This window comes from Pholis gunnellus (genome assembly GCF_910591455.1).
Source record: "Pholis gunnellus genome assembly, chromosome: 18".
NCBI classification, from domain to species: Eukaryota; Metazoa; Chordata; class Actinopteri; order Perciformes; family Pholidae; genus Pholis; species Pholis gunnellus.
Window position 1 is genome coordinate 5,736,853 of NC_136545.1, and position 18,016 is coordinate 5,754,868.

The following is an 18,016-nucleotide window of genomic DNA, read 5'->3' on the forward strand; positions in this document are numbered from 1 at the left end:
GTCAGTGCAGCCAGAGTCTATAATAGAACGGTCGCCGTGTTGTTCCAGTTTTCAAACCTTAAGGCCGTCCTCCTGGCTAATAATCAATTAGGTATTGATGTTGTGACATATTGGGGATGCAGTGGAAAAGTGAAGCAACAGAAGTGCAACGATAACAATACAAATCACAAATAAGTCGACGGCTTGTCGGCTGAATGAACTGTAAGACTGTTCAGATTCCAAACAAAGCTACTGTTTGGCCTGTTCAAGGAAAGCAAGAAAAAAGATCAAAACAATACTGTTTTTTTGTACCGGTGCGCCATTTAGACTACTCTTCCAAATGACAAGGGAAGAGTGGTAACACAACGCACATCCTGCATGAAAATGTTCATCTTCTCTTAGCTGTGTTAATTCAGTTTAGTCTCACTTGACCCTTCTATTAAAACAGTAACTCAAACATCAAAAGGACACATGGTAGGGAGAAAGTACGGTGTAAAAAAAAAAAGATGAAATAATGCAGTCAAAAGTGCTCAAATGAGGAGTGTTTTCATTTTTTTCTCTTTTTTTCATCATATGAGGCAGACCTTTTTTTCTTGTTGTTGTTTTTGTTTCTAACGGTGTCCTCTAGGATCGGGGGGGAGGAGGAGGAGGAGGAGGAGGAGGAGGAGGAGGCCCGTGGAAAGCCAGCGGAGGAGGAGGTGAGAGATTGAGGCTGACGGATGGCCCGGTCAGGTGCTGCGATGGGTTTTCGGCTCCCGGCGTGGTTCCCGTCGACCGCCCGTCCTCCGGATCTCTTTCGTTTCCTCCTCAGCGGCCCGTGTGTGTGTGTGTGTGGGGGGGGGGGGGGGCCTCTAACCCAGGTTGGTGATGTTGGCCCTGCCGCCCGGTGGCGCCACGATGCGCTGGGTGTTCCGGCGAGGAATGTTGTCATCAACCTGAGCGCCTGTGACAACCAAAATGCAAAGTTGGCTAGAACTATTATGGACTATGCATTGTGACATGCACTTTTAAAAAAAAAAGTCCACTCTACTCAGATCACGGATGTACGAGTTTGATCTCGAGGGACCACAACAGCCCGGAAGGGTAAGCATCACACAAAAGACGATGGCTAATTTTCCTGGCTAGTTTATCTACTAGTACTGTTAGAAAACCACTTCTTGTACACAGTGCATGGTATAAACAGAGCTACTTCCCATCCGTAGTGTTATTTGTCCCAGTGGCCAACTGTGGTACTGCAACAAAATGATCCACTGTTTGGGACCCCAAAACATTTTCCACACAAAAGAAAACATCTATAAATGTGTCAGTTGATAATATAGATGAAAGTGAATTTTGAGAGGACCCGTCACTGGATTCCATAAATGATCAAATCAAACAGTGATAATAAAAGCTCTGTTTGGCAGACGATCACACTGCATGCAGAGAAATGAATAGTTTCTTTCTGTGCATAGAGATCAGAGCATTCCTTTAATGTGTATAAACTAGGCTATGCACGGCGTAGTTTTCGTCAGAAGTTGGCTGTAATCTGTCAGAAAAACATAGTAGAAGGAGAAGTAGAGGTTGCAAACTCGCAAACGAGGCGAGTCGCCTCAGCCGTTTAACCATCTACGAGAGACAAATGGTTTAAACTGCTCTTTCATGTCAGCTGGTATTGGCCGTGTTTGAAGCTGTCTGGAGATGAAGACGAATGCAACGAGACCACAGGCTGAAAAAGCTGATCAGTCATGCGAGCTGAATGTTGGTAAAGAACTTTTTTTGCAAAGCGATTTCCATAATCCATTTAAGTCTGTTTTCCAATAAAGGCAAAAAACACCTCAAGCGAGCATTTAAAAAAACAAAAAACAATTGAGGTTTTATGGTATTTTGCTGTTTCTATACAGTTCTTCCTCAGCATGACAACATGTTTGTGGAAATGATTGCGGCCCAACGTCTTCACTCACCGGATAGGCTGAATCCAGACTGGTGCAGGTTACGGACGGGCTGGTTGGGCTGCTTGGCAGGCGAGGTCTTGGCGGAGGAGGAGGGAGTCATGGTTTTGGGGGTGACCGACACCTCGCACACCGGCCCGTCGTACAGTCCCCTGGGAACGCCCCTCAGCTCAGCCAGCTGCAATTCAGGAAAGAAGACACAGACACTAGAATGAAGGAGAATCCTGTTAACGGGTAAACTATGCAGGCGCGTAATGCCGACGCCAGCAGAACGTACCCTGCTGCGAGCTTTTATCCTCTTGTAGACGTAGTCGGGGAAGGGTTTGCGGGCCACGTAGCGTCCCGAGCCCTCAGTGGTGTGGAGGTTCCCTTCCTCCAAGACGATCTTGCCCTGGCTGATCACCACCAGAGGCCCGCCGCGCACCTCCGTGCCCTCAAAGATGTTGTACTCCACAGTCTGCGGAGGGAAGCAAAAAGGAAATTAAAAAAAAAAAGGGAAGTTAGGTGTGAACGTCTGTCAATACGTCACATTTTAAAAGTGGATTAATCAATCCCCCTTTCTTCAAGAGTAAACCGAGGCTCTGGCACACGATGCGTGACGTTATTTCTTGATGGAAAGGTTTATTATTCATCTCAGGCGTCTCCAGCTGTAAACTCACTCATGTTTAACAGCAGTCAGTTTGGAAAAGGAGGACGACACAGAACAGAAGGGTTCTAAATTATGGATTTCTTTTAAATTATTTTGCAGTTGAAAAGGAGTTTTATTCTCTTGGCTGGATTTTTGGGAACACGGCAAAAACGTTCTTGAATTGACAGGACAGAATGGTAATGTTTCATTGAAGCTTGCTCCTAAATAGGGCACGACCAGAATTATGTTGAAATCATGTCGAGAATTCGTGATACACAATTACGTCCTCTAAATTGATAACATTAATTTATGACTATTACTAGACTATTTATTTATTTAGTTACCAGAAACTATTTGAGGCACAGCTGCTCGTTCCCCTCCTACTAGATATATCAAATCATCACAGAGATACCTTCAAGGCAGAGACACTGTGATTCATGTTCTCCAGCTGATTCCCCCCCCATAAGGATGATGTAACCTTGTCCCGTATCTTGGAACGTTGCTGCTAGAATTCACAGATTTATGAAAGTCTTTCTCTGGAGACATGCCAGGGCGGTTTGCGTTCGCACACAACGCCAGCGTGGTAAATCTGCGGGATGTTTATGGATGGAAGTGCACTTGTGTAAGGAGCTTAACTGATTTAACTCGCGCAGAGTTGAAAGTGTCCCCTCTGGCTGCTAATGCTAAGAAAGAGAGCAAAGCTAAAATCGTACCACCGATGTGCTACAGAGGCCTCAGTTTTAAGGCCAGAGGAGGACGAAGAGGAAGAAGAAGCGGGGTCGCCTGTGTGGTTTGTGTGTGTGTGTGTGTGTGTGAGAGAACAGGGAGGGTGGAAGCTGCTGTATGACTGCTCTTTCCTAAATGCTACTGGAGCTGAGGTCATGGCAGTCTGGTGGACTCTGAGAGCCTGAAATGAGATCAGGGTAGGCTGTGACACACACACACACACACACACACACACACACACAATGAGACACTTGCATGCACACTCCGAATGAGCCGTTTCTCCCATGAACAGTAGTTCCGTCATATTTCTGACCAAGCGGAATAAAAAAAGAAACCGAAGAACATGACGGGCTTTTAAGCAAGTAAGAGTCCAAGAACATACACAGCAATAGTCTCTGTGTGTCACACACACACACACACACACACACACACACACACACGATGTGTTCCAGTTCTCTGGCAGAGTTTAGGGATGACATCACTCCCATGACACTGTGTGAGGCCCACACCCTGTTCAACCGTGAGACGGCCAAGCAGAGAGAGCGGACTAATAAAGCAGTCGCTCTGACATCAATGCCATCAATTACATGAACTGAATTCTTATTATTCACTATCACACAGGAGAGTTTTATATTTTTGTAGGGGACGTATTTCACGTTTACACTATATGGCAGAAGTATGGGAAACCCCTGTTCACAAACGTTTTGTACCTTGTGGTGTGTGGCTAGTTGAGGTCCCTTAGTTTCTGCAGCATATAATGATATTTTAAACAGCAAGATTCCAACTTTGTGGCATTTGTTCTAGAAGGAACCCTTTCCTGTTTTAATAGAAACAAAGCCCCGAGCTCAAAGCCACGTCTGTCTTTTTGTGTATTTTTATTCAACATCCGGCCTATTTCTTATCTCTTTAAAGACATTTCATTACTAGAAACCTCTCAAAGTGCTAAATTAAGTTTTCAAGACTCAGTTACAGACAGAAACGATGTGATAAGATGGACGTATTTCAACTGCATGGTCTTAAATGTGTGGACATTAACTTGTGATTTATAGAAGACATTTGATTTAGTCTTGTTGTTGCTGAACCTTTCTCCTCATTTAAATTCTGTTCTATGAAGCGGTTTGAGATAAAAGGTGCTAAATAAATGAAGTTATTAATATTAATATTACAGCTACTCACTCATTGTTAGTAACAGTAACTCGAGTAGCCTTCAACAGGATCTTAAAGCCACTATGTGTAGAATTTGAAAATGAAAGAAACCAATGTGACAAACATCAAATCACATGGAAACTACACACACAGAGGCTTTAACATTTGGCGTTGAGACGCCTCCCTCTCTCCCATGATCCGCTATGAAGTAATGCGTGAAGCTGGTACCGAGTTGTGGCTCTTGGCAGAGATGATCTTCGTGACGTCTGGGTCCCACAGCACCAGGTCGGCGTCCGAACCCACGGCGATGCGACCCTTGCGGGGGTACAGGTTGAAGATCTTGGCGGCGTTGGTGCTGGTCACCGCCACAAACTGGTTTTCGTCCATCTTGCCAGTCACCTGAAGCGAAGCGGAGAACAGCACAGGGGGGTCACTCTCCTACTCTAGTTTGGTCTCGTTTGTCCCGATATCCTCTGTGCCATCCCTTTGTTCTGCTACTGGTGCATGTGTCTTGTCCCGTCTCTATACTTTATATGCATGAATATACATTAGCATCAGGTAAAAGTTAAATGCTGATGTCAGCATGCTAACATGCTCAGAGTGAGGATGCTAACGTGCAGACGGGACTGGCGTCCCCAAAAGAGAAACTCTCAGGTTATTATAGGCATAAAATCAATTGATTTGAAAGAAAATGCAATATATCGTGATACCTTATAGATATAACTTTATACAGTTACATATAATGTGATATGTATCCATATGTCCCGCCCCTAGCTCGCCATACATACCACACACTTGTCCCAGACGATAGACATCCTCTCCTCGGCACCATTGACGCCTTCGGGGATCAAGCTGAAGTCGTCTTTGCCCACGGCACGCTGGGCGGTGTTGAAGGGACAGTGGGCGCTTCCTGTCACCTGCAGGTCACCACTACGCAGAAGGTGTGAAGAAGAGGAGGAGGAAAGACCGAAATATTGTGTTCATCGTTGACAAAATGTACAATCCCATTGGACATAAAAGATATCTTTCACTGTGTGTCCCCAGCTTGAACCTTCCTCTTACCAGGAGAGCAGGGAGTTGAGATAGTCTGGTGTGGTGGGGTCGGGGCTCAGGGGAGGGGAGGTGACGTAGGCGGCTGCCTTGGCCCAGTTCTTGCTCCAATAGTGAGAACCGTCTGTTCCCAGGCTCGCGGTGATCGGCTCTCCGTAGACCACGGTGCCTGAAAAGTCCGATCCCAATTATACCTCCAGATACTACGCTCCTGGAGTTTGTTGCAGTGGTTCCAGGTTTGTACTAGTTTGTGTCTGTTTTACTGTCTGTGTTTTCTGGAAAAAACGACTGCATGAATACACTCGATTGGAGCTGAAGTAATTACAAGTAAGTATGGGTATTCTAGTCCAAAACCTACATAGAATTGTGGAAACCCACAAATGAAGTATTTGTGTCAGTGGTGGCGGGGAAGACTGTGGTTTTGTTTAAACACTCATCTCTCCGGTTTCTAGTTGAGGAAAGAAAAAGACATCAAAGGGATGGTTCAGATTTTCTAAAGTGAAGTGGGTTTGTATGAGGCGATTATCCACAGAGAGTGTATTACAGTAGATGGCAGTCGGCACGCCTCCAGTTTGGAGAAACAGACCAGGGGTACCAGCACGAAAGGAAATCAATGTACGGGACGGGGCAGAAGCAAGACTTATTTTAGCCGCCTACAAATATCAATATCAGTTTAAAAGGGCCAGTGAGAAGCATTTAGGGGGATCTATTGGCAAAGGAAAATGGAATATAATAATAATATGTATGTTTTCTTCAGTTTGTAACTGAAAATAAGAATCAATGTGTTTTCATAACTTTAGAATGAGCCGTTCACCTCTACAAAAGCCACAAGACTCAATCATTTAACCACCTTTGGTGCTTTAAAAGGTTGGTTTGGACTCACCAAAGTAACACAACAACATAAAACACACAAGCAGACGAAGGCAGCAGTTGACCAGCAACTTATGTGTTGTGTGAAGTAAAGTTACTGTTTTCATCAAAGGAGTCTTGTGTGTTTTTTATCTTGAGATTAATAGTATTTAGAGATTGTATTAGAGTCTCACCCTTCTTCCTGGCCTGGGCGATGACATCAGCAGCACTCTTGCTCATCACCTTAGTGATGTAGAGAGGGCAGTTGGTCTGATTGGCCACAGTCACAGAGCGGTTCACAGCCTCCGCCTCCACCTGGAGAAGAGAGGGGACAACAGAAGGCGGCGGGGTGACTCGCTGTCTTCTCCCACACTCCACTACCGAACACTAGAAGCTCCATCATTTCCCCATTTCATATGATCGTAAAGTAGCTTTATGGGGGATTTGGCTCCAACGCTAATGCACTCTCGTAGGTGTTATAGATGAGATAAATCACACCCAGATAAAATGAGTTAAAGACAAACAAATAGTGGACCAAATCAACTTAAAACGCAGCCTTTTGGAAATACTCTTAACAGAGTAGTTATTAACTTACATGGAACAGTTCATAATGTTTGACAGGATGCTTATTTGCTTTCTTGACCGTAATCAAATCATCTGTATGGTAAATACGAAGCAAACGTCTCAAGGAAGTAACAGACAGTGAATAACTCTCACATGTCATTTTTACATTTAGTTTTTTGTAGAGATTTAAAGAACGTGATAGAGGTGCTGGTAGCCTTCTGTATTTACGGAGACAGACGTGAGAGCGGCATCTTCTCATCTCAGAAGCATATTTTCCAAAATGTGGAACTGTTCCTTTGCGGTTTGTTGATGCGTGAATGTCCTTTAATGTTGTTTTGCATCCGCAGCAACCAAAAAAAAAAAAAAAAAAAAACTGGTAAAACACTTGAGAGAACCGCGGTAGTCTATTTTGACAAGTGAGGTGGCAGGATTGCGATATTTCAATGACTTAACACCAACAAAGTGTCCCAAGAGGAGAGAACACAGCGGACTCTTCATCTCGTCTTCTTGTGGATCATACTGGCTTATTTTTACATTTTTCTCTTTTTTTCTCCTTTCGGTCTGAGGTTTTTAATAACCATTCCATAAATCACTACAAAAATAACAGTTTGAATCACAATCAAGATTTGATTCATCGGCGCAGCAACGGCATTGCCGAAGCAATTCCCACACGGCGGTGAGAGATTACTCAGTGTTTTACCTTAAATGAAGCTTGTAAATCGCCACAGAGGACTTTTTGTCTGCCCTTGCCTTAGGAATAAGATTAAGCTGCCATAAGTCATACTCTACTCTGTTCCCACATCTGGATGTTCACGGTGAACGACAATGATTTATGGCGAGGATGTGCTCCTATCTGGAACACCTGTGGGGTTACTACGTGAAAACACGTGAAGGTGAATCTGATGAGGCTGTGTAAGTAGCTCCCGAGGCAGCCAGACGCCCACGGCTTCAATGTTAACACTGTCAAACAAAGAAACACCGACCGCCGCGGAGGTTGGAAAGGTCAAAGCCGCTTGCAGCACGGAAAAAAAAAAGGACTTCTGCGAATACAAGACGGAGGTGAACTCGCTTCCCGAAGCCAAACCAGCTTTTCGCCCCCAAGACCCAGACAGGTCGGTCAGTCGGTGTCCGGTGGGCTGAAACTCTGTCTTACCTCCTCGGGCCGGCTTAACACGTGTCCCTCAGGCCCAGTGATCCCCTGCTCCAGGATCCTGTGTTGCTCCTACACACACACAAACACACACACACACACATACACACACACACACACAGACAGACAAACCACCGTTAAAAATGGGAGATGTTGAGTCACGAGCAGCCCTGGCAGTGATGGAGTCAAGCAGCGTCTTTGAGATACTCAAAGCTTCGGGGCTTTAACATCAGAAAATCACGCGTCCGTACCTCGGCTACGATGTCTCCATTCTCAGCGTGCACCTGGGCGATGGCTCCCAGATCGCGGATCACACTGAACACCTCGTACACCTGCAGCAAAGAGCGGGACACAGGTATGATCTCTGACGCACATATGCAATCACCTCTTCCCCCGTGTGTTCGCTCATGCACGCCATGATGGATGAATAGATCATTTATTTATGCAGACACAAGATCAATTGAGGAACAGCAATCACAAAACCGTACCCACAAGGTACACAATACAAGCACATGAGTCCAGAGTGTTACTGTGACATGGCTGGTGGTCACGTGCTGTGGTGAGTTCTTTGACGGTCACAACGCAGTTCTTTTCTTTAATATCTAACATGTTTGTCAATGTTTGAAGCGACGTGGTTCCAGTCAGTGGGGTTTGCCTGATTACTGGTTGACCAGTTGGATAGACATGAGAATATGGCCCATGGCTATTTCATGAGAAAGCGTGTATGGTGGGGGTTTTTTTTTTAGGGATTTTCTTAGTAAAGTATTTTAATAATGTGCATACTGAAATGAAACACGGACCCGGAGTTTGTCCGTCACGCTCTCTGCTTGTTCGTGAAGCGATAACTTCACAGACTGTGGGGAAATCCGGCGTGTTCGGTGAGTCGTCACCTTCCCGGACGCCAAAAAATATATATAACAGTTGCTACGAGACGACGGCGTCGGCCAGACAAACGGACTGGAACTCTCAGTGCAGGATGAAGGCTACCTTGTTGGCAGACTGACTGAAATATTGTTTTACCATAATTACTCTTCCGGCTGAGCGGTCAGTAAACAAGCTATGACTTAGTTGTTATTTTAGTTAATCCAACCGTTGCTTCGACTGTAAACAGCATCATCTTTGTCCGTAGGTCTCGCGTCTCATATTTCACGCAACACTGACGGCCATTAGGATCGACTGTAATCAGATTGGGATTCGTGTGCGGCAGCGACTTTTGTGTTGAAGGATAATTAATTCAATTCGGTGTAGGAAGAGGCTGCATCTCAACAAGGCCAATCAGTGTCATTGTTAACAGGAGAATACAGCGACACAGCATGCCGAACTCCCTCCAGGTTTCATAGTAATCCAACATATCATATCCGATTCTCATTTGACCTTTGACATAGCATGCATTATCTCTAAAAATGTGAGAAAACGCATTATAGTCTTCAGTTTCTCGGCAACACACGGCACGAAAGAAGAAAGAAGAGACGGGGAGAAGAGAGGAAGCCCCCACCTGAGCGTCAGTTAGCTGGAAAACATCCTTATAAGCCAGGTAGACCAGGAAAGAGTTGACGCCTAAAAGAAAAGACAAGATGTCAGCGTGAAAACCACGAGGGGAACGGAGGACTGACACAGAAGAACATCTTAGACCACTGTGTGTGAAAGTGTGATACCAGAGACACTTTAACATTCCTACAAACAGAGACAGTGTAGTATTTGGTTAATTGTGCACTAGAGCTGCACAACTATTCCAATATCAATCCGCCATCACGATTTTGGCTTCCCACAATTAAATGAACGTGATCGACTGCGGCGTTTCTTTTTAATAACGCGTGCTCTGCTCACAGAAAACTGCTGCATATCAAAGCAAGCGCCTCCTAAACTGACATGGGGCGATCCAGATGTTTAGGCTTCACGCGGCAGTATATTAATATATATATATACATATTATTACTATAGATATATTCAAATGAAAATGTACTGAATTCAGTTGAAGAAGAACATTATTTTAAGTCTTGTTTGATGCAACAATTTGTGAATTTGCAGGAAATGTAGCACAATGTGAAAGTGAAAGCACTGCTCCGTTTATTTAAAGGACGAGTTGGTAATCTTCATCTTTTTGATATTTCTGTTGAAATTCTCATTAAATACCGACAGAAAAAAAATCTGTGGCTGTGGCAGGCCTGTAATAAGTGCGTGTAATAAGACTTGATGGTATAAGTTGGGGCGTGGCCCGTACCGTGATCCTTCACCAGCGCCTCCATGTCTTCCTGGATGCCCTTGTGCCACTCGGTGATGTCGACGTGCAGCGAGTAGTCGCAGCAGGACTTGCTGTCGGCCCATTCGCGCCACTGCTCGAAGGCCGAGATGAGGCTGACGCCAGGCTCAGGAACCACGTGGTCGACTGGGAACACACACACACACACACACACACACACACACAATGACTCTGAGACCCAGTTGTCATATCATCATCCGCGAATGTTGAGACAGCTTGTAGTTCACACCTGGCGGACAAATACGTTCCAGATTTTGTCTCAAGTGACCGTGTTACTGATCTTTGAGGATTACCAGATTCAGGACTCCCGTCTCTGTACGAACCAGAGCCAGAGCTCCAAATACAAAACCGGCATGTGCTCCCTCTGCTCATGGTTTCTACCACAAAGAGGCAAACCGCCAATATATGGGCTCAAGATGGTTTTTGAGCTTTCAAGACCCAAATGAGTGAATAAAACGGCTCACATCTACTGATGTGTGGTCCTTCAGTGCGGTCAGGAAAGAAGGATTATTATAATTATTAGTGTTGTTATTATTATTATAATAAATGTATATAACACCTTTAAAAAACAAAGTTATAAAGTGCTTTGCAATAAAAAAAACATGATAAAAGTACATATATATATAAACAATATTATAGTATAAAATATGATTATATGATATTATACTGAAGTCTGGCGGTTGAATCTCAATGTTTGCAGAGCAGATTTAAACGCGTTCATCTGAAGCATGAAATCTCAAACCGAGTCAAAATCCTCAGCGTCTGTGGTTCGGTCACATCTGTTCCCTCGTGACGTGCCCTCCACTGACATTCAAGTCAGCAGCCCGCCGTGCATTACCTCCCAGCTCCAGACCTGCCCGACCCTGCAGCAGTCAGCGTTTCGCCTCGAGGTGACAACGACACACAAGTCGCCCGGGAGTGTTTGTTCCCAGGCGAGGGAGAGGAGAGTTCAGCTGCTGAGTCAGCAGAGGGGGGGGGGGTCCGTCTAATTGTGTTATCTTTTAAAACATGAGGTTAGCTCTATTTTATCGAAGCCGAGTAGGGGACCGACAGTATATAGCTAACATCTAGTAAAAAGAAAGCTGCTACTTGAAATCAAAATCCCTTTCTTGTTGTTTTACCAAATAATTTCAGTAAATACTCGAGCGATAAAGGAAGAGACAAACAATTGGGAATCTGGGTATTTTATCAACATGAAGCTGGTTGTAAAATGGATCAGAACCAAACCCCAGCAACTGTAGGCTGAAATAGTTCAAGGGCTTAACAAAAAAAGTGATGAAGGATATTAATAAAAGAAAGAAAAAACTATTAATATGCTAATAGATTCAAGGGTAAAAACAGGCCAGAGATTTATATTAAACTTTATGCAAATGAAAATAAAACCAAGAATGAGAAGCCTACAGTATATAAAGAAAAGCATCCACAGGGGTGTGTAAAAAACTAGAATCAGAATGTGTCCAAAGGGAAATCAACTGTCTTCCTGGCTGAGTGTGAGGTGAGTGCTCAGAGTCCTCAGAGCAGACGGACAGTTTTACATTTTGGCTCGGTCACGAACAGGCCTGGCACACTTCCTGGTCTCGGTGAGACGTGTTCAATTTAAGCCCAAATGGGGAGTGAAGAACCGCTGCAGAGGGAGAGACGCTCTGCAGACACCTCGGTCAGCTTTGATTCCCTCACAGAAAAGGACTCGGAAGGAGACCGAGGTATTAAGGCCCAGATCTCACTCACTGATCATGGTGGTGCCTCCGCCCAGCGCAGCCTTGGTGCCCTGGTAGAAGTCGTCGGCGGACACCATGCCTCGATCGGGCATCTGGAAGCGCGTGTGCACGTCGATGCCGCCCGGCATCAACATGCGGCCGTGGGCGTCGATGGTTTTCACCCCACCGGGCACGATGAGATTCTCCCCGATTTGTCTGTTGACAAGAAAAACAAGGAAATTACACAAATTACAGCTTCACATCTGTCACAAATACTTCACATGATCTAATAGCAATAACGGTATACAGTTGTCATAACTATGTTTTCATCAGAGTATAATATATATTGTGTTTAGAATTTTCTACGGCAGCCCAGAGCGGACAAACTAAACGCTGGCTCCAGAGAGCCTTTGGCGTTCTTACCTTACCTGAAGGCCGCCGTAGTTCTCCGTCAAACTGAGGTCATGTGAGCAGCAGAGGGCAAAACAGCGGTACCGCCAGCCACAGTCTGACCTCCGTTGCTCCTAAAGTATTGTTATTCTGGTAAAAGCTTCTGAGCGAGGCCAACGGCGTTACCACTGTTTTGAACTCTGCGGCTCAAGTTGCCGCAGTCTTGGAAGGGGAGGGAGGGGTGAGCGGAGGAGATTCAGTTGGTTGCAATCTGCAACCTCAACACTGGAGGCCACCAAATCCTACACACTGTCCCTTTAAGAAGGTGCAATGCGCATGAATGAGCACATGAGCACTTCCATCATGTAAATGTGCCAGATTTTTTATTTTTTTTTGTTACTATTATCAGTATTGTCACAATTGTACTAAAAAGAGAGACACAGAGATCCATTATCACTTTGTAAAGGTGATGAGCGGTGGGTTTTCCTGTCAGCAGCGTGAAGAGATAAATCCCAGGAAACTCACTTGATGACTCCATCCTCCATATAGATGTCAGCGCAGAAGGACTGGTCATCGTTCACAATCTTCCCTCCTTTGATGAGGAGACGGTCACTCTGGAAAATAAATAAAAAGGATTCAGTCGCCGCACATTTGATCACACGTAAACGCTGCATTAGGTACTTGGTTGGGAAAAGCTCACGTCGAGGTGTATAGGAACCAGACACTGCAGACCAGAACACGGTCTGGGGTTTTATAGACACCTATAAAAATTATAGACACCTATAAACATACACTTTATGAGCGGCGAGTATCTGATTTTGGCTCCATTTCATGCTGAGTGCATTTGATGAAAGGCATTTTGGGAAATGTCACAATAAAAAATAAAACACGCCAAACCTGCCGAATTTACATAGCCGGCTTTGCTTAACCTTTTTTTTTTTTCAGGTTGCATTCTGATAAGGAACACATTGCTGTGCAGATACTGGCTCTCTTCATCTCCACACACAGATACCCATAAACCCACTCTTACTACTAATCCAATGGGGGGGGGGGGGAGTTGTTTGGAAGACTATGAGTGATTCTTCATCCCCGCTCTGCTTGAGCGACAGAATGAGGGGTGTAAAGTATTCACTGGTGCAACAATGAGGACAGGAGCCCGCCCTCCAGACACACCCCTCCGCCCCCTTCATGTGGCTCTCAGGAACGGACACGTGAGAACCAATCGGGGCACATACTGTGTAATCAATCATCCACGCCTGCTGCTGTGCCACTTGTGTTTCTCTGCAAGGGGAGGGGGGGGGGGGGGGGGGGGGGGGGGTGTGTGCCACCTCCACAGGCTCCCACTCTGAGCCCCCCTACCGCCGTTCGTCCCTGGAGCCGCACTGTCCAAAAAGGGAGTGGCGGCTCTGGTCACAAGGCCTCCAGCATCCCCCGGCTAACAAAGGCTGCTCTGTTCAGAGCCGGCCAGCAGCTCTGGCCCCGAAACACAACTGCTGCCACTCTGCAAAGGCTCCCGGTCGGGGACCCCGCCCTGCATGTGAACCAGCACACACACACACACAGCTGAGCACTGCAGGACTCCGCTTTGTCAAATATTACAGGATACTTTCGAGACTCCCGATCAGGCTGCTCGGCCACAGATCAAACTAAATAGATCTCTGCACGCACCGAACATATAACACCTGACATACAGTGTGGGGGGGGGGGGGGGGGGGTGTCTCACCATTGGGCTCTAGGAAAATGTGATATTTCACTATTTTCTGACGGATTAATCAATAATGAAAATCATTTTTAGCTGCAAAAGTAATCTTTGAAGAACACAACACTGAACAAGAGCCAGTTTATTCCCAGCATTCTTCTTCCTTGTCAAAACCTGGGGCCTACATTACCCACAATGCAACTTGACCGCCAATAGTTCAGTCAGAGGTGCAGAGGTCTGGCGAGCTCACTTCCTTCTCCGCACCCCCAGATTTCTTTTCCTTTTATTAAACTTCTGGTGTTCGGTCCTCAACACTTAAGGCAATATATCAGACTTCACATACGTAGCTCCCTCTGGAGCCACGAAAAGAATCAAACACGTGCAGTAGCATGAGCCTTGAATTATAGATTACAAGTCATATCCATCCAAAGCTCTACATCTGTAGAAAATGCTGATCAACAAAGTGCATCTATTTAAAATCATGAGTGGCATGAAGACATAACCTCTTTGCTTTTGGAAAGAAACTCTTCTTTAGCTTCTTTGGCGGCCGAGCACTCCTGGCTTTTGAATAAAGGGAGGAAGACATACACACAGACATAGTGCACAACCCAACAGTACACACACACACACACACACACACACACACACACACACACACACACACACACACACACACACACACACACACACACACACGTGTGCTGACTGCAGCAGGTCTGGAAAACGCTTAGCAGTCGTCAACTGAAAGGCGTGGTGACGCTCCGCTGATGGAACTGACGTGAACAGATCACGTGGTGATCTTGGATCTATGGCGGGGCGGCTCTGGTGGAGCGGCGGGCCTCGCTCCAGCCCAACGCTGGCAACGCGACAACTCGGCTCTGAAATATGTCGTTACATCATGAGCCTCGTCACGACCGACTGCCATGATCCCGGTGCTTAGTGGAGCTCGCCAAGATATTTTCACACGGCATGAAGCTGCTCAAAAAAAAAAACCTCATTTTGGATCCATAATGATGGGCTCGTTTTGGGGGTTTTGAGAGGCAGATGGTTTGAGAAAGTCTCACTAAAGAGGTGTTTTCTTTTTGTCCTTTAGCTTCAGCTGCCGAACGCTGAAAAAAGACGAGGGGAAAAAAAAAATTAGCAGAACAATGCCTTGCCCTGAAACTAGACTGTATAATCCTCTGATTGTTTTGGAGCGCACAGGGGTTGGGAGAGAGAGAGTGTCTGATTGTTCTGGCTCGGAGCCAAACATGACAGTGACCTTTCCCTCATGGGAACCTCTCACAAGCTCACAAACAGGATGTGGATGAAGCTCAATGGGCTCACTGTTGTTGGGCCGCTGCTGTGTTCATGCCACACTACCCCGCTAATGCCAATGTCATAGCAGAAACATGGAATTGGTCTAGCATGACTTGAGGGAAAAACCACTGCTGTGAAGCTACTTGTACAATGTTTAATCATTCACTGCTTATTTTTTTTGTTTTGTTTAAGGCAATAACTTTCCCACCATCCTGGCTGTTGTTGCGCTCGAAATGCTGCACAGGGCGGGTAGTGCCATGAAGAGCAGTGAGATTCATGCTGGCTGAATGCTAGTTGCTACGGCTAACAGGAGCCCGCCTTCCTCCGGGCGAAGTGGTCTCCTGGCGGCAGGCGAGGTCGAAACCCAAAAATAAGAGTCGGTTTTTCAACGTGATTGACAAGCCTTCGAGGTAGCTCTACCTTCTTCGTCCAGGACAGCCTGGATGCTGCAGGGACTCACCATCGCCGGTACGAGTGCATTACAAGACAGGACTAGCCAGAGCTAGCTGGTTAGCATGCTAATTTCAGTATGTAGTTCGATATGTCTGCAACACAACACATAAACGTCTTTTAAAAGGAACATCAACACTGTAACTTCTCATCTCATCAATGCTTGAAACTAAAATTGTGTAAAGATCTTACAGATTGCACCTTTAAACAATCTTTAAGATATGATCATTAAACATGTGTTTTGTATAAACAAAGCCACACAGGTGAAAGCTAGAACCCTCAACAGAGGACAAAAACTTTCACAAATTCAGGATGAAATCCACTCGGGCGCTGTGAAAACGTCTGCCAGCGTCGAGCCGTAACCCGGCAACGCGGCGTGTTGTTGTCCGACTGGAAACTATCCGGGGAACATTTGTGAAGTCGGGTGGAGAAACGCTGCCAGGTCAGACATTCAGCACGTTGATTTACGAGTGTCCTGGATTACTCAAAAAACGCAGCTACCAAAATCATCAGAGAGCATGTTCAGACCACCGCTTTAAACACACACACTGACTACCTTTAATAAGACCTGCTCTTTCAAAATAACCAGCTCAACAGGAACAACAAAGATATTCCCAGAGGGATAAATGTGTAACTGAACACCTTGCAAAATCCAGCACAATGTGTGTGTGTGTGTGTGATTCTTAAGCTGATATTTGGAGATTTGTATTGATAGATTATGTCCTTCGATTATGTCTTAAAAATTCTCTTCAACACGTTGATAACATTCCTAAATTGCTCTCTATGATATTTCACTTGAATTCTCTCTTTGACAATAAAAACGAAAATACTCACATTAATTATCTCTTCAACTGAGAAAACGATGAAACCGAACCCTCATTGACCTCTTTGTGCGGTTTAACCCGAGAATATAGTGCAGCTGGAGGCACCGCGATCCCGTCACAGATTTTACTCGACAGCATTCTCCTCTGTTCAGGTGCTGACTAATAAAAAGAAATGAATGGGTGAATTCAGAGTCCCATTGAGCTGGTGTGTGTGTGTGTGTGTTTGTGAGTGATCTGGAGAGCAGCCCGCTGTGTGTGATGTGAGAGCAGACAGCGGGCTGCCGAGCAATGTGAGAGAACAGCGTGAACGAAAAAGAACACGCCGAGCCTCCACCGGGGACAACTGCTGCTGTACTACAGGTACGCCAGCAGACCGCCTGGTGATCTCTCATCCGCTGAGGATTGTAGTCCCCGGGGCCGTAATCCGGGACAGCCTCCTTATAGCCGCAGTCTATTTTTAACCTTCCTTTAACGTGGATGGTAGAGCTGCATTTACTGCACTGAAACGCTGGCTTTGTTTTCACCTGTATTCACACCCTTCTCTTCAAGCTTACTCGGAGCAAAAAGAACTTTGGCTCGACTCTCGTGCTGAAACGATCTGCCAATTGACACCGGTTTATATTTATCCTCTGGAACTAGCAATTGGCAATTTATTTACATTTTAAAAAGACCAAACTTTGCTCTATTCCCTTCTGTCACACACCTTTCACCTGGGCTCCTGTTCAGCTGTTGCTGTTTAGCTGTATGCTAAACCCAGGTGGTGAACTTGTGGAGGTTCATTCATATTTGATGAGATCCGCCTTAACTACGTCCCTGCCTGCGAAGCTGACCCGACTCCATCTGTCCAAGACAAACCAGGACGCCCCACCCCTAATGATTGAGGATGGCTGGAGGAGACGTTCAGATTCAGCATTATGATGAAAACTGATATTTGATTGGCCGTGAGCACACAGGGTTCCTTTGTCACTGCTGCAGCCTTTCCAATTTAGCTTCAACCTCATTTCCGCTCATCTGTCTGGTTTAACAAGCTTCATCCACTTCTTCACTCTGGGAGAAGCCCAGTGGTGACGCAGGTGGTTCTGAGCCGGGACCGGCTGGAAACACGACGTCCACAAAGTGCACCAAGGGACTCTCCTGTTCAGGGGCCGCAGGCTCACGCAACACATCATGTATCATGCTCGGTTCTTAAGAGAGAAGGAGGAAAATAAACGGTTTGAAATGACCTTCTTTTTCTTCCATGCACTGTTCAGGAATAGGCTTTGGATCCATTTAGGTCTGACTTAATCACTACTGGGACTAGAACCTTTACTAATCCTCTGAGCTCTCTGCCAACTGGCTGCAAGCACTCTGCAAGAGAGTCCAGGAGGAAAAGGATTC

The 18,016-nt window shown here is 45.7% G+C and overlaps 1 protein-coding gene across 1 annotated transcript; it reads right to left on the reverse strand.

Annotated features, from left to right (window-relative positions):
• Positions 1–830: 830 nt before the first annotated feature.
• dpysl2b (dihydropyrimidinase like 2b) lies at positions 831–12,927 on the reverse strand (the record flags this gene model as incomplete). Its single annotated transcript, XM_079179552.1, has 13 exons — positions 12,893–12,927; positions 12,009–12,193; positions 10,242–10,406; positions 9,516–9,577; positions 8,272–8,352; positions 8,024–8,092; positions 6,501–6,621; positions 5,470–5,626; positions 5,196–5,337; positions 4,636–4,806; positions 2,185–2,364; positions 1,920–2,085; positions 831–922 (listed from the first exon to the last, which is right to left on the reverse strand). Exons 1-13 carry the CDS (start codon positions 12,910–12,912, stop codon positions 831–833), a joined length of 1,611 nt encoding a protein of 536 aa, XP_079035678.1. The 5' UTR covers positions 12,913–12,927.
• Positions 12,928–18,016: the final 5,089 nt, after the last annotated feature.